This window comes from Jaculus jaculus, chromosome 1, assembly GCF_020740685.1.
Source record: "Jaculus jaculus isolate mJacJac1 chromosome 1, mJacJac1.mat.Y.cur, whole genome shotgun sequence".
Taxonomy (NCBI): Eukaryota; Metazoa; Chordata; class Mammalia; order Rodentia; family Dipodidae; genus Jaculus; species Jaculus jaculus.
This window is the reverse complement of record NC_059102.1, coordinates 149,648,835-149,665,319: the sequence shown is the minus strand read 5'-3', so window position 1 is coordinate 149,665,319 and position 16,485 is coordinate 149,648,835. Positions and strand designations below refer to the sequence as shown.

The following is a 16,485-nucleotide window of genomic DNA, read 5'->3' as shown; positions in this document are numbered from 1 at the left end:
CCAGGCATGGATCTTTGTGCCTGTGATCTCAGCCCTGAGGGGAATGGAGACAGGAGGATCTCCGCTCGAACTGAGAAACAGCGTGAGCTCCGGGTTCTCTGAGATATTCAGTCTCAAGGGAACAAGATGGAAGAGTGAGGGATGATGGCAGGTGTCCACTTCTGCACACATGTATACAGGACGTGCACCGACAGAACACACCATATGTCATATATACTACACACACACACACACACACACACACACACACACACGCACGCACACCAGAAAGTATGTCTGCAGGACTGTGACTTCTGTAGAGACCCCAAAGTGTGTTTAGATACAGTTGTCTGACTTGGCTTCTCAGGACTCTGCCTGTATGTTGGGCTCAAAGACTACCAAGAGACCTCCTCAGGGTCCCAGTCATTGTCCCTCAGAACTGTGGCAGCTGTAGGTGAATGGCCTGGCCAGAGATGATGGGGTGGGTTCACCCTTACTGAATCATCGGTGGGGTCTCTGCTGAAATCAGTGCCTGCTCCAGGTCCCATTCCTTTTGTGCCGTGGAGAAGACTGGGGTGGATTCAGAGTTCAGGGTGGGGTCTCGGGGCAGACTAAGAGGATGGGGAATTCCAAGGTGATTGTGGGTTCCAGGTTCACTCATAATGTGGAATGTTATTTGTTGTAAGGACCTTGAGTCTCCATTATTTCTTCTTCTGGTTTTTTATTTTACTTTTATTTTCGTTTTTGAGGTAAGAGTCTTTTTCTAGGCCAGGCTGACCCAGAATTCACTATGTAGTCTCAGGCTGGCCTCAAATTCACAGAGATCCTCCTACCTCAGCCTCCTGAGTGCTGGGATTAAAGGTGTGAGCCATCGCTCCACTCCATCACTTCTTAACCCTCAGAAATGATAAGCAAAACAAAAAGGTCTCCTAATACTTTTATTGTTCCTCAGATAACTAGATAGTACAAAGTTTCCCTCTTTTTTCTTTTCTTTTTGTTTTTTAACTTTAAAAAAAATGACCTTTCCACACCCTGCTACCCTCAGGTATTTCCTTCCAATTGGAAACCGAAGTTTTCCAGACAAACGCTTTCCTTCCCATGATCCGTGGTTATACAATTCAGATAACAAGAAGAGGAGAACTCTTTTATTATCAACACGAACTTGACTATGTCTCTATAAGGTGAACACTGATTTTTTTTTTCTTTTTAGAAACAAAAACCATCCACTTATCAATCCGAACTACGGCATTGCACTACGACATTCATTGCATAAACTGAACACACAGGGTTACCACCTCAGGGGGAACACAGACAGCGCACGATCTAGCTACGGGGCACGCGAATTCAACAACGTGGGCACGGCAACTTCACTCTACGCACGGCCACCATCGCTTCGGGAAAGTACTAGACACGGGTTCCGTGAGCTACTGGGAGTCTCAGCACGGTAAATCTAAGAGACAGTAACACAGTCAAGAAAAAGGCAGCTGCGAGGATACAGGTGGGCTAAACCCGCCAGCCAACGCCGAGCGAGCGCCTCAGGACCCTGGGGAGCTGCGGCCGGCCGTCACCGCCATCGCGCTGATCACAACCTAAGGAGATGTCCATGCAATCCTAACAGTGGGTTGTTCTCGGGTGAGGGACCAACAGTCATCGCCTTGCTTCTTTAGTATCTTATTTGACCAGTGAGGGACCGGGGTGCGGACAGCCAGGAGGCCTTGGGCTGCAAGTTCCAGCCACAAATACAGGGAGGTTTTTTTTTTTTTTTTTTTTTTTTTTTTTTTTTTTTTGGTGGTGGGGGGCTGCGAAATCTGTGGCCTACTGGCATGGGTAGGAGGAATCTGGAGGTCAATGCCATCCCTCGATGACATGAAATCATTGCTGATGTTTCCTCAAAATAAGTATCGTTAGTTCTCTCAGCATCGTTTTGACAGCTGTTTCTTGGGAGCTTCCCCCCCCCCGCCCGCCCCCCCCCCCCGGGGAGGAGAGGACTCGGGCCCTTGGCTTCCGGGTAGTGGGAGCTACAATTCGTCGGAGCGGATAACGTGGAAGAGGGTGACGTTGTAGAGGGTCTGATGGCCGTTGTTCCAGGCGTACAGCGCGCGGTCCTTGGGGTTGTAGTCTAGCATGGAGATGTGGGAGTATTTGTTCTGGAAGGGGATATCGATGTACTCGTAGGTGGAGGCATTGGTCTGGTAGGCATAGTGAACCTTGGTGCCCCCTGAGTAGCCATTGGTGACGTAGAGGGTCCCACAGATGATGAAGGCCTCGCCGGCGCTGCGTTTGGGGTAGCTGGTGTTCCAGGTCTGCAGAATCTGTAGCGAGACGGGGTCCAGCTTGCTGATGACGATGTTGCCCGCATTCTGGTTGGTGGCGTAGACGGCCCAGAGCCCGTTCTCATCCACCATGAGGTCGATGTCAGAATGGCCGCCCCAGGCGTAGTGGTACATGTTGTTGTAGCCCGCGTAGTCCAGGCTGCGCGTCTTGAGGATGGTCTCGGTCCTCAGGTCGAACCTGATGATGATGTGGCTTTGGAACTTATTGAAATAGATGGAGCCATTGTAGACCACCTGGCCCGTGCCCGACCAGGGGTGTGGGAGGCGGTGCGAGGTGAAATTGTCCGTGTTCATGAAGTCCACCATGGACTTGTACTCGCGAACAAAGCGGTTGTTGTGATAGCCATCCATGTACCAGACCTGTGCGGAGAACAGCACACCTGATTAGCACCCCACAGAAGGTGGGGAGGACGACTAGGGAGACAACACTGGGTGTGTGTGTGTGGGGGGGTGGGGATCTGTCCTCCCATTGGGAATTTACCAACGGAGCTGGAAATCATTAAGGTTGTAGGGCACCCTGTCCTACCTATAAGGCCACAGGACCTTTCATATTAACTAACTAATTTTTTTTGTGTGTGGTGTGTGTATATGTGTGCGAGCAGATGCGTGTGAGCATGCTGAGATCTCTTGCCGCAAACAAAAGCCCATCTAGCTTTATGTGAGTGGCTGTTGAACTGAACCTGGGGCTAACAGGCTTTGCAAACCCCTGAATTTTTCCCTCCAGAAGACAGGTCCATTTTTCCACCCCTGAGAAGGATTCATCCAAGGCGAGAAAAGGGACACGATTGTGAGGGGCATGGGAAGCTGCCAGGGCGGTGGCCGTAGCCACCTTTATACAAAACAGCGAGTGGCCCAGGAAACCCAAGCAGGGCCCCCTTGTGCTTGGGATGTCACCATGCTGTTGTAGCTACTGTCCTATAGCCAAGAGCTAGGGAGAAAGGAGCCGCATCAGTAGAGGAGCCCAAGGGTGGGGAGATAGCATTGCACAGGGCACAGCTGCCAGCCCTGATGGGCACAGATGCTTACACACTGGGTAGTTCCTGTCTGTAGGGCTGACTAGCTCTCAAGGTCAAAGGGACGAGCTGTCTCCTAGGTGCCAATGAGACACTATGCATGAGGTTCTCCCCCACATCAGACCATCACAGAGGCCCAGTCTGAGTCACTGTGTCTGGGTGGGGCAAGGGGGAGCGTCATTAATTGGACCTCTGGTTTGTTGTGGGGGTAATTGCTCTGCCCTTATCCCAGAAAGCACTTCTCGAGGGAGGAACGTGGGCCTTGAAGCCAGCTCTGCCTGTGGAAACCAACCAAGATAACAAGCCCGGCAGTGGACCGAGGTTGGGGTTATTGGGAAAGAGATTTCCAGCAACTGCTTGGATGCCAATTGACCGGAGAACTGTCTAGACTTTGAACAAAACACTTTAATCATTTTCAACCAATATGGGAGCAAATGAAAAAGCAGTTTGCAGAGGAGGCCGGGCCCCTAATGCTGCTCCGGCATCTGCCTAGCAATAAAGACAGCTGTCTTATCCACCGAGAGCCGGGGAAGCTGTGCAGGGATTAGGGCTGCGGCAGCTCTCCGGCTCGGCATGACACATGCGTTAAATTTTTTTTTTTTTTTTTAAATCATAGCCTTGTTCCTGAGACATCCATTCAGACGCCGGAAGCAGATGCGCCTTTGTTTTTAATGAGATTTTCCTTTTTAAACTGGGTCTCATTCGATGCTGTTATTATCCTCTGCTTCCCTCAGATCAGCCCTCAATGATGTGGGTCATGGATTAGAACGAGGAGGGCGACAGAGGTGCTAGGCTATGCACAGCCACCCCTTGCCTTGGTCTTCCTGCTGAAAAACAGCCCACTTGTCACTTCTGCCCCACCTTACTTGGTTGCCTTATGAGACAGACAGCTCTTCACCTCCTGAGGGGGGAGGAGCATGTACGTACATGGTATGCATGCATGCTCATAAGTATGTGTGGGCATACACCTGGGTACATGTGCCAGAGGACAACCTTGGCAGGAACGTCATTCCACCTCTTTTACATATACAGCCTCTAGCCACTGCAAACAGATTCTAGACGCATGCGCCACCATGTGCATCTGGCTTATGTGATCTCTGAGGAATTGAACCTGGGTCCTTAGGCTTTGCAGGTGAGTGCCTTAACCACTAAGCCAGCTCTTCAGCCTCCCTAATTATTTACTTATTTATTTGAGAGCAACAGACAGAGAAAGAAAGAGGCAGACAGATAGAGAATGGGCACGCCAGGGCCTCTAGCCACTGCAAAGGAACTCCAGATGCGTGTGGCCCTTGTGCATCTGGCTAACGTGGGTCCTGGGGAATCAAACCGGGGTCCTTAGGACTGACAGGCAAGCGCTTAACCGCTAAGCCATCCCTCCAGCCCAGCCTCCCCTTTTTTTGACACAGGGTCTCTCATTGGCCTGGAGCTTGCCAATCAGGCTAGACTGGTTGGCCAGCAAACTCCATGGACTCACTTGTCTCTTACCTCCCTAAGAGCTGGGATTGTAAGAGCACGTATCCACACTCAGTAGTTCTTGTTTTGTCTTTGTAACACCAGTTCTGAGGATTGAACTCAGGTCCTCATGCTTGTGAGGCAAGCCCTTTACCACTAAAGCCCAAGCCCAAACTCTTTATCTTTTTGTAGCCTCTGTTCCAACAACCTTCTGCCCAGCCCTCTCCAGCCTACCCACCTGTGCAGCAAGCCCCTCTCCCCATCTCAACACAGACAGCCCTCAGCAGTGAGATCCAGTGGTTTGTCTCTGTGCCCTCAGGGCCCAGTGACACCTTCCTGTGGGCAGAACCAGGTAACATTGCCTCCAAATGACTAAGGAGTTTTCAATGGCCTTTTCTTCAGGACACTGATAAATGCAACACTTTGTGAAAACACACAGTGAGGCGACACCAGGGGCGGAGGATTCTGGTCAGAAAGGTGGCGAATGCTCCCACTGTGACAATGGCACCTGTTACTCTAGAAGCTACACTGCAGGAGAGAGCCACATGACCCCAAATCTGGAGAGCCTCATGAGAGGGTCCCGTTTTCCACAGGGGCTGCCCTTCTCCAGGCTCTGTGACACCCCACCTGAAGTGCCTATGTCTTCTCCAAAACCCGAGAGCTCTGAACAAGCCCATTCAGCACTGGCCACCTTTGTCCTTGGGAGTCAGTACCCCAGATAGTGCTTGCTTTCAGGGAGATCTGGCTCTCATGCCTTCTTGGAAAGACCTATGGTTCTTTGTAACTAGACGCAAGGTGACCAGTTAAACATCATGGGGTGTCGGGGTGCATGGGCACTTGTGTGACCTCAGGTGGGGTTGTTAAACTGTGTGGGACTTGAGCACCATCTCACATGAGCCCACATACCAGTAGGGCTGTTTCGGAAGCAGGACATCCACTTAGGAGACAGAGGGCTCATGAGAAGGAAGGGCCCCTCCATCCTGTCCTGATTTCCATCTCTCCCTCGCTGATGCCTAGGAAATCTGACAGAACTGACAAGGCTATCTGTACGCCCCTCTCTATGAAGCTTCACAAGGGAGCTTGTTAAACAGCGTGTGAGTCGAGCTCTAAGCCTAACCCCCCTGTGACCCATGTAAAAACAAGGATCCCCTTTTATCTCTCTTAGGGTGCCCTTCTCTATACAGTGGACCTACAAAAGTCTCCTCTTCAAAGACAGCACTCAGTAGAAAAGAAAGAGAAGTAAGGGCTTGGGGAGATGGCTTTGTCTGGAAAGGGCCTGCCTTGCAAGCGCGAGGCCCTGAGTTTGTTGACAAGCAGAAGGGTTGGTGACAGACTGTCATTCCAGTGCTGGGAAAGCAGGGCTAGAAGGATCCCTGGGGTTCACTAGCCAGAAAATTTAGCCTGATTGGTAAGTTGCAGGCCCATGAGAGACCCTGTCTCAAAAAGGTATGTGTGCAGACGCCCAAGGTTGAGCTCTATACGCATGCACACACACGTGCATCCCACCCCTCGCCAGGTATAGGCAAAAGGAAAGGACGAAACTCCTACCCTACTAGCCACAGGTTAAACAGCTTCCAAGCCCCCAGATCACATCGGAGGCCAGAGTGGTCTGGCAGCCCTCCAGTGGGCAGAGCCAAAGGATCCCCAGACCTTTCCTTGACAACACTGAGCAACCGTCACATGTGGAGAGAAGGTTGCTGTGGGTGGCATCCAGCAGGTAGGGGCTACTCCCTTCCAGCTCACAGGACATCAAATAGCACAGAAGGCTCCGATCCCAGAAGTCAGGACCAAGGGTGTTGCCCATGAACTCCCTTTGTTCACTTAGCGTTTCTGCCCACGGCTGCTCCGCAGAGCAAATCCCGTGTCCCCACATCACACTCCAAGCCTGGCCTGCAGACAGACTGAGAGAGTTGGCTGCCCTTAGCAATGAACAAGGAAGTGCCTCCCAGTGCTTGAGGGATAGATAGCTTAGTTAAGGGGACCTGCCTCCCCGCTTTCCTACTAACAGGCCCTCATGGACTCCAGGGAGTGAGAGGTCTTAGCGAGGCTGGGCAGCCTGCCTTCTGCCTGTCTCAGTCCCCTTGTGGCAGAGACAGCCACGCCAGCATGTTAACTACACCTGCCACTTCTGTTTCTAGCCCAGGATCGGTGGATGTACCCAAGACGGACTCCTTTCTGTTAAGCAGCTAAGGGCAGCCTTTTGCCGCCATGGGGTCCTCTCTACCCCACCCAATTCTCTCTGCCACCTTGAAGGAAGGAGAGAACAAAGCTTTGGCTGTCCTTCCCTCGCACACCAGCCTGCATGGGGTTCTCTCTGAGGTTTCTCAGCAATAGCATCCAGCCTTGGGTCTCCCACGTCCTGACTGCCCTTCACGCCCATAGGATGGTGCTTACCCAAAGTGTGGTTGCCTAACTGTCCTGTGATCAGTGGCTTTTCAACAAGGAGGGGGCCAGGACAGAGCTGCCAAGGGTTCTGCCCAGTGCTTTAGGAAATAAGAGTGGAGGGTATGGGGCAGAGTGATGCTATTTTAAGGCCCTTTCTGAGTACCTTGGGCCCCAGGTTTGCTCTTCCCTCTGGCTTGGCAAGCATCTGTCACAAGTCCTGCTGGAACTGCTCACATCAAGGAGCTCTGCGCTGGCAAAGATGCTCTGAAGGGAGCTGTTAGCGAAGGGGTAGAGACCAGGGGTGGAGGCTGGAGCTGACTGGAGAGAGGCCAGCAGCCCCAGGACCATCCTAGTCCCTATTCCTCTAGAGAAAGGGTTAGGAGGGATGCCCCATCACTGATGGAGCTGCAGGCACTGGTGCATTTGCATAATCTAGAACATTCTGGATAATTCCAGCCTCCATTCCTAAGACCCTTATAAGCATCTGAAAGCTTTGATGCTGTACAATGGAGGGGAAAAGGCCTTTCCATGTGGAGCCAAGCTCCGCTGCGTGTGCAGAAAGGATCACAATAATTATGCCGCCCCTTTGAACACGGACCTTCTGGGATGGTGGGAGCTTAGCACATCCCCCCTTTCTGACGTCTCATGTGAGTTAGTCTGGGACTTCTGCGGGGGCAATGAGTATGAAGGCAGGAAGAGGAATATGGTTCTGTCAGGGTAGCCCACTTGGAGCAGACTGTGCACCTCACAGTCAGGAATAGGGCCCCTGGATCTCTGGGGAGTGAGGTGGCAGACAGCTTGGTAGATTCATGTATTAGGAGTAGAGTGCAGCCAGCCTCCCTGAAGCCCCTGCTGACCCCAAATGCTGGTGAAATGGGACAGACCTCTGCCAGTGGGTAGCTCACTGCTGGAGAAGTAATGGGAGGTCCTGGTGCTCAGCTCAGTATCTGCACACAGTGGGTGCTTAATAAATGGTTGGAAGAATGGTTCATGTAAAAGTGTCCCAAGTTGACCTTGTTCAAATAGCTAAGCATGAAGGCAGTCAGGACTGTAGGCTGGCTTGGCATGGGCACAGTCCCTCAGCATGGGCGCCCCCTGCGGTCTCTCCCCAGTGGTCCCAGGTGATTTCTCTCCCCACCACTCTGCCTTGTCACAGCCCATCTCACAGTGCCCTCCACAGCAGCATGCTCTGAAGCCAACATCGATTTCTCTTTTTTTGTGTGTGTGTCAAGTTATCGGTCTCCTGTGTGTGTGTGATCAAAAGTGGATAGGAGTTTGGAAGAAAGCAAAACAAAACATTGCTAGAGCAGATCAATGGCAGGACTGGTGACATGTCACTTAGCAGGCTGGGAGACACAGGCCACTGCGGGTTACATGTGGCTGGAGTACCAGATGCTATGCATCCTGACCCCCCTTTCCTGCGCTGTCAGCCTCTCCCCCACCCCCCGCAAAGACCAGTCATTTCACAGCGTCTTCTCGGCACTCTGTCTGCCACCAGAGCCTCCTCCCATGAAGCAGACAATAGATGTCAGTCGTCACAAGCACCCATGGGCACCCGACAGCTTCGTAGAACTATACCCTTGCTGGGCTGCCTTATAATGCAAACCCAGACTCTTAGTGTCTGAGAAAAGACCACTTGGCTAGTGACCTCTAGGACAAAGGAACTGTGGCCCCGAGGCTGAGGCCCATCGATAACGTCAGATATAGCAGAGGCAGGACTGAGGTTCTTCCTGGCTCGCCACTGTGGGTCTGCAGGTGGTTTCCTGCTCCGTGAAGTGAGCAGGGTAAGAGTGCAGACAGGCAGTGGGGAAAGGGTCCTGGAAGTGCTGTCAGAAACCTCATCCCCAAATGCCACAGGGACATTTGGCAAAGCCAGTGACCAGCTCCTGGCCGGTGGGCAGGACATGGCCCTTTGGCATGGGAGGTGGTCACCACTTTCTCAGCAACACGGAAGGAAGGCCTGGTATTGCAGGGCACATACAGAACTTGGGGAGGAGGCGCAGATGTGGCTGAACCACACAGTGTTACCACCTTTGTGAGCAAGAGATGGAGCTGGTACATAAGCCCTGGCACATGGGGTAGGCTTTCTAAAATCTGCTGCTGTTTTTTTTGCTTGTTTGTTTGTTTGTTTGTTTTTATCCCCATGTTGCTGTGAGTATCACACCCCATCTGTGGCAAAGGGCTGATGCTAACAAACTCTGAGCACAGGTTGGCGTCCTGGTGGGGTGTGGGATACAGGTGTAATCTGAGCAACTGCCAACTCAACTGCATTGCCATCACCACTCAAGAAATAGGGCACAGACTTGTGCCCAAAAATGTGTGTCCTGGGGCTGCCCAGCCTGCCCTCTGGAACTGCCAAGGAGAAAGCATGGGAGGCTCTTGGCATTTAGGGGAGTCATAGGCCACACTGGAGCTGCTGGATGCCTCCACCCTGTGCCAATAGCTTCTGGAGGGTCTGGTCCCCCAGCCTCTGGCTCCAGTCCACCTCCATGGAAAGAGAAGGTCAGCTGCCCGGAGCCCTTGTCTTACTGTACCTGCCATGCCAGAACTGTGATGAAGCTTAGAGGGTCTTGGGTATCAGGCCCCTTCCCCTGGGCCCAAGGATGAGCTGTGAGTGCTAAGTGCTTACGGTCTGATGTCCTATAAACCTCCAAACAGAAAGGGGCGGGGGGAGAAGTGCCCAGACTCTGGGGGGGTTCAATCTGGCTACAGTAATTGGGGTCACGACACCAAAGCACAGCAAGGCATTGAAACCCAGCTTCTCCCATCTCTGGGAAAGTATCCTAGAGACTCCCCCCACCCCCTCAGGCCTTGAGCTGCTCCACACTTGGAACTACCAAGGGACCAGATGGGGATGGATGGACGTGCACTTGGTGCCTCAGTTCCCAAGAGGTTGAGACAGTAAACTAGGCCCCAGGCAAGAGGAATAGGTGTCTGGTTTCCTTTCCTTTTTTGAGGTTTGCCCAGGAGGAACGCTCTTCCCGAAATCAAAAGGGAACACAGCTTCTATCAGCCATGAAAGGAAAGGCAAATGAAATACAAATGAGATGTCATTAAAACACAAAAGGCTGATGGAGTCTCTTCCCCAAGCAGAAGCAGCTGCTCTGGGAACAGCCCCAAGCAATGAATGGACAGAGCCCAGCCTGGGGAGGTACTGAAGCAGCCCTTGCTGGCTCCCTCATTGTTACCATCATCCTCCCCTATTCCACTGGCTGGGACTCTGGGTTAACACAGGGACCTGAGTCAGGTTCTAGAGGGTCCTCCCCCAGATCTTCCTAGAATTACTCTGGTTCTTCCCATCTATAGTCTATGGACTGGGTTGCCTGGAAGGTGGTAGGATGGTTTGATTCAGGTGCCCCCATAAACTTAGGTGTTCTGAATGCTAGGTTCTCAGCTAATGGAGATTTGGGAAGTAACATCTCCTGGAGGCAGTGTATTGCTGGGGGAGGGCTTATGGGTGTTATAGCCAGCTTCCCCTTGCCAGTTGTTGGGACATTCTCCTGTCGCTGTTGTCTACCTGAAGTTGACCAGGAGGTGATGTCCACCCTCTGCTCATGCCATCCTTTCCCCTGCCATCATGGAGCATCCCCTCAAGTCTGTAAGCTAAAATAAACCTTTTTTCCCCCCACAAGCTGATCTTGGTCAGATGATCTCTGCCAGCAATGCGAACCTGACTGCATGGTTGTCACTGGATTGAGAGACACCAGGTTCTCCATGAGAGCCCTGGGGACACTTACCCTGTTGTCACCTTCTGGGGCCAGTGGGTCTGTCATCCAGGACCCAAACCTTGAGCCTGAGGTCTTGATGGTCACCGGGTCACTGATGCCTGTCAGCTTTCCACAGGCTGGAAGAGACCACACAGAGATCAGGACCAACAGGGACTGAGGGCCCCGCACCCTCAACACCACCTCTGCCAGCACACAGGCTGGCCCTGAGGATGGGCACCGCGTCCTGTTCCTTTCAAGGTGGATACTGTGGACCGGTGACTCAGGACATTCTCACAAGTCCTGTCATGGTCTCTGAGGCCTGAGGAACCCCTCTCCAACAGCACACCCAAGGCCAAGATGGGCAGGGAAGAGCAGTGAGCAACTACCTGGACCTCGTCCTTCCTGGAGAAGGCTGGGGATGGGAGGTCAGGAGAGCTGGGGAAGGCTGGGTTGGCCTCAGCAAGCCTCAGTTTTCTCCTCCGGGAAATGGGACAGCAGACCTAGATTCCCTGTGTACTGCTGAATACAGCATTGAAACAGCCTGGCAGGCAGCAGATACCAACTTAGGCTCCAGGGGCAAGAAGCAACAGGACTACCCCCAGCGGGCCAGGAATGCACTCTCCCCTGTGAACATACCTTTCTGTCCTTTGGAACCAGCCCAGGGTGAAGAAGGCTCATTACCTTCCTGCTGGGTAGTGTCTATAGAAGCCCCGGGCGGGGTTTGAATACTCTAGCCTGGTCTTTGGGGAGCTGGACGTGAACCTCCATAGCCCTCCCAAGTCTCAGACAGCAACCAGAGGTTGAAGGACGTGCTCAGGGCCACGGGGTTCATTCGGGCAGGGCTAAGCCTGGAGCCCAGCACTTCTGCCTCAACTTGTAACCCTCTAGGGGGCTCTAGCTCATGGCTGAGATGCAAGACTGTCACCATATTTTGCTACTGCTCAGAAATACCAATAGCTAGTCTGCCCAAGCCGCATCCAGCTTCCAGAACTGGGGGGCATCTCATTCATTCTGGGTAGGTGGTGTGCTGTTCACTTGCAGGGACAGTTCCCCCCGCCCCCATCCTTCTAGGTTAGGTCTGTGTGTGACCCCCCTGTAAGTCTTATGGGATACCCCTCAAGGGCCACATTAGCATATGTACACAGCATCTGCAAAGTTCAGAGAAGATCCAGGCGTTTATGGGAGATTGTCAGCGACTTAACCTGGGACCACAGGGAGGTGAGGGTAATCCTACAGTGAATATATCCACAGCAGTGTTGTCCAAGACTAGGAAGATAAGACTGCTAGGTTTGGCCCAAGTATTGGCAAAAAGTGGGTCCCTGGGAAGCTTAGTGAGATCAAGAGCCCACTGCATGCAGAAGAAAGTTGGCTCTGTGCTTGGATTCCCACTGTAGCCCTGGCACTATGGCCTCTGCCCAGCCTGGGAGGAAATGACACAAGTACCATGCTGGCTCTTCTAGACCTTCCTCGAAGGCACCTCCCCTCTTCCCTGGAGGGATTCCTGGTTTTCCCACATCGACTCAGTCCAAGGCCTGAAGCTGCCCAGCAATGTGGGTGTGAGCGTCTTCCAGGCCCATCACAGAGATCAAGGTACGCCAGCCCTGCTGTGACCCAGCTTTGGGTCTGGAGGAGACATGTCCAGGCAAAGGGGAGGGAGAAGAAGGGAACAGGGTGATGGCCAAGGTTGACCAGCATCTTCAGGGGCTAGAAATTTCCAGTAATCGCTTTCAGGAAAGCTCAGACCAACTTCACCCACACATGCACGCACATGTGTACCTGTGTACACACACACACACACACTCTCTCACTCTTTCTCTCTCTCTCTTCCTGGAGCTTGGATGGTTTCACCAAGGACTGCTTGTTGAGGGAGGGCCTGGGGAGACAGAAGCCAGAGCAAGCCTCTACCCTTCCCACTTTCTTCCTTTGCTCCTGGGTGTAGGTCCTGGGCTAGCAGGACACAGAAGCTCCTGAGGGTGGCAGATGGCAGAAGATAAGAAGGGCCGACTTCCCCACCACTGCACACTCCTCTTTCCAGCCCTTCTCTGCTCTCCAGGGATTTTCCATGGATGGTCTCCCACTGAACGCAGGGATGTGGTCTATTGGCTGCCTGGATGGACAGGTCCTAAGTAGCCATCACCTACAGGTGTCATGGCTTGACACCCAGATGAATACCAGGTCTTTAGAGATGTCAACTCACTCTAAGCTCCATCCTAGGTTGGACAGCCTCCCCGTAAGCAGTCCAGACATATGTCCCATGCGATACCCACACACGGCACAGGCGTCAGGAGGACACCCACTTTAGCTCAGATCCCTGGCCCTGGGCCCAGCCCTCCGGGTTTGCACAGCTCTGCCCACACTACTCTGGCCCTGGAACACCAGCTCCACCTTCCCAGCCAGCGTCTAGGGCTGGGCCCAGACAGATGCTCTTTCCCCAAGGGTGTCCTCATCCTGAACTCATTCATACCTATCGCAGTGACCTCATCTAGACCCCACATTTCCTGGATGTTACCAACGGGGTTGTCTGGGCTCTGTTGCTCTGAGTAAGAACCCTTCTGCAGTCACCCTATTTCTCCAAACGTGACTATATGGATGGATGGATGGATGGATGGATGCATGAATGAATGACTCCACTCTCGGAAAATTCTCCTCAGTCTATTGTGCGCTGTCTGACCAGGGATGGTGGGGACACAGGTGAGCCTCTGGGGGACACAGACTGCTCTGCACATTGTCTGTGTTTGCTTTAGCCACAGAGGACAGATAGATGCCACCAGTACCCTCAGCGCACTGGCCTTGTAAAAGCCAGAGCAGGTGAGCAGCATAGGGCTCCTGGAACATTCTATTGTGGAGCTACACCGGGAACCTGCAGAAACTGGCGCTCTGCTCTGTGAGGTCCAGGTCAGGGGCAGCCTTGGCTAAGACTACCAGATCCTGCCCACTTATCCCTTTCCCATGCCTGAGCTCTAGGGGAAGGCTGTGCAGTGGCTCCAGCCCACTGGCCACAGACACCCCACCCTCCACGTGCACAGCTGCCCTGGGCAGCAGGCTTGAGGAGGGCAGGGAAGCGCGGCTACCATGCACTTGGATCACCAATCTGCTGTTGGTGGGCACAGGACCCAAGGGGCTGGAGGCTGCCCACTCTCCTTGAGTCAAGGAGTTATTTATTTTTTTGTTTGTTATTTCAAGGTAAGGTCTCACTCTAGCCCAGGCTGACCTGGAATTCACTATGTAGTCTCAGGGTGGCCTCGAACACACAGTGATCCTCCTACCTCCGCCTCCCAAGTGCTGGGATTAAAGGCGTGCGCCGCCACGCCCGGCTCAAGGAGTTTATTTTTGATTCTCCATCCAGACAAGTTCTGCCAAGACCTCAGGAACTGATGGGATCTAAAAAAGCCCGTAGCAGAGGTTTGGCGGCATCTTGGCACATTAGGTTCTGGAAAGTGCCCCTCTGCAGTCACATGCTCAAGACACAGGCACGTAGGGGGTAGGGGGCAGCATTGGGACATTGAGAAGTGTCCCGAGAGAAAGACAGCACCCAGCTGGGAGAGTCCTAGGAAGGGGATGCCCAGTCAAGCTGGAACTTGGATGAGCCTATGAACCCAAGGATGAAGCCATGCGTCTGGAGCTCTTCCTGGGAAGAGGCTGCTCTGAGAGCAGCCTGGGTTACCTGAGGGGTGAGGCTCGGAAGGAAAGGCCAACAGAAGCCCAGACCGGGACGGAACTCTCTGGGCAGGTGGAGGCCTGCTGGGGGGAGGTCTGAAGCACACTCCTTTCTCAGGTTTTGGTCCCTGATGCTGGGGAAGAGGTAAGTAGGACAAAGTCTGCAGGGTTGGGCAAAAACAAGTCCAAGATGTAGCCAAAATAGCTGTGATGTGAGCACTCCCCACCTCAGGCTGATGCTCTGACGCAGAGCCTGTAGCGGGCCGGAGACAGAACTCACTCTGGAGTCTCCTTTCCCCTCTTGAGTTGGCTAGCAAAGGCCAGGCCCCCGGGGGGGGGGGGGGAACGACACATAGTGCCTCCCACCCTGACCGCAGCCCAGAAGGAATGGGGAAGCCACGCCTGGCCCAGCAGGATCCAGCCTCCTCTTTGCTATGGACTGCAGGGTTTCTGGGTTAGCTCGCCTCCTCATGGCCACTGTGCAGCTTGTCTCCCTGAGATACCTTTAGGTCACCCCCCTCCCCCCACGCCTGCCAGTGGCTCACTGGCTCAGTATGGTGCATGGCCCTGGGGGTGGGGCAAAGGTCCACTTCCACCAGGTGACTTTTCCAGAAGAGGCACAGGAGGGTACCCTGTCACTCGTCTCCCTGGAGTGTGTAGGGTTCTCACCAGAGCCCAGCACTAGGTGGGGAGGGAAACCTTGCAGTCACAATCAGCATAGATATTGGGTGGCCACAGCTCCCCGGCTTGGCAGGGACCTGAGAAGCTGGAGCTCGCAGGCTGCTAAGAGGTGTCCTTGGGTGGAGCAAAACTACCTTCCAGTTGGCTCTACATGTCTGGGGACATCAGCCCCATCCTCTAAAAGAGCAGAAACCAGGGGAGGTGGTTTTTGGTACCAGTGACAGCATGGTGAGATTGGGAGGTGCCCCAAGCCAGCTCACGCTCACAGTAGGGAGGACCACAGAGGCCTGTGGGAAAGGTTCAGCCAAGGCCTCAGAGGCCACCATATTGAGCAGCTGGTGCTGAGGTTCCCCTGTCCTGGCTTTTCTCTGGTGACCTGCAGGCTCTAACCTTGCAATGTCCTCTCAGCGGATAAGAATGGGATGCTGGGACACACTGTCTTTTCTCTTTCTGGGGGATCAAGATTTGCTCCAGGAGACACTGGGAAAACAATGTGCCTTCCAGAAGAGGCCAGATCTCATAAGTTTCAGATTCCAGGTCCCCACTGGGCCACGGGGTGGGGGGGTGGCGGGGGGAATCCAAAAAACAAAGCATGCTGCCCTGGCAAGAGGGACCAGAAGCAACTGGAACCTTGGTCCATGAATTGCTGTTTCTGCACGTATTCTGCATCCAGGGATTCTCAGGAAGTAACTTGAAGGAAGAAGGCGGCCAGGACAGATCTGACTAAGCAAGCCGCAGGGAAGAAGCAGAGACCCTGCACGGCTACAGGCCAGGGACTCTTCTATCAGATCTCACAGCACCGCAAGGCAAGGATGGAGGGGGGCAGAGCACAAGGTGGGGGGGGGGGGACACAGAGCTATGGAGCTTCAACATGTGCAGTGCAGAGTCCCACCCACCTTGTAGGGCTGCCCAGAACTCTGACGGACAGTCACCGTCCTGGCACTGGGCTGCTGGGGTGGTGCTGCCATGGGCACCTCTCAGCAAGGCTGAAGCAAGAGAATGCAGCAGTCGGGGGAGGGGATTAAGCGTGGAAGGCTGAGAGGAGAACTAGCTTCTCAACCTGTCTCTGGATCTATCAGTCAACCATTGGTCACCTTTCTCTATCAGCTACTCACCCACCGCTCAATCATTGACCAAGCATGTCCCGGTCTGTCCATCCATCCATCCATCCATCCATCCACCCGCTAAGATTCCCTCCATCCCTCCACCTGCCTCCTATCCCCACCTCTACCTGTGAGCCTTCTTACGGAACCATCGTTTCCAACTCCTCTGTGGTGA

At 53.5% G+C, this 16,485-nt stretch overlaps 1 protein-coding gene across 2 annotated transcripts in view; it reads right to left on the bottom strand.

Moving 5' to 3' along the window:
- Window positions 1–898: 898 nt before the first annotated feature.
- Olfm1 (olfactomedin 1) overlaps window positions 899–16,485 on the bottom strand; it is a 41,560-nt gene continuing 25,973 nt past the window's right edge. For both annotated transcript variants that reach the window (XM_045137090.1, XM_004654067.3), the window contains exons 5-6: window positions 10,900–11,006; window positions 899–2,672 (exon numbers count right to left, since the gene is read on the bottom strand). In XM_045137090.1, coding sequence (XP_044993025.1) covers window positions 1,998–2,672; window positions 10,900–11,006 — 782 coding nt within the window. In that variant the 3' untranslated portion in view covers window positions 899–1,997. The remainder of the gene's footprint in view (window positions 2,673–10,899; window positions 11,007–16,485) is intronic.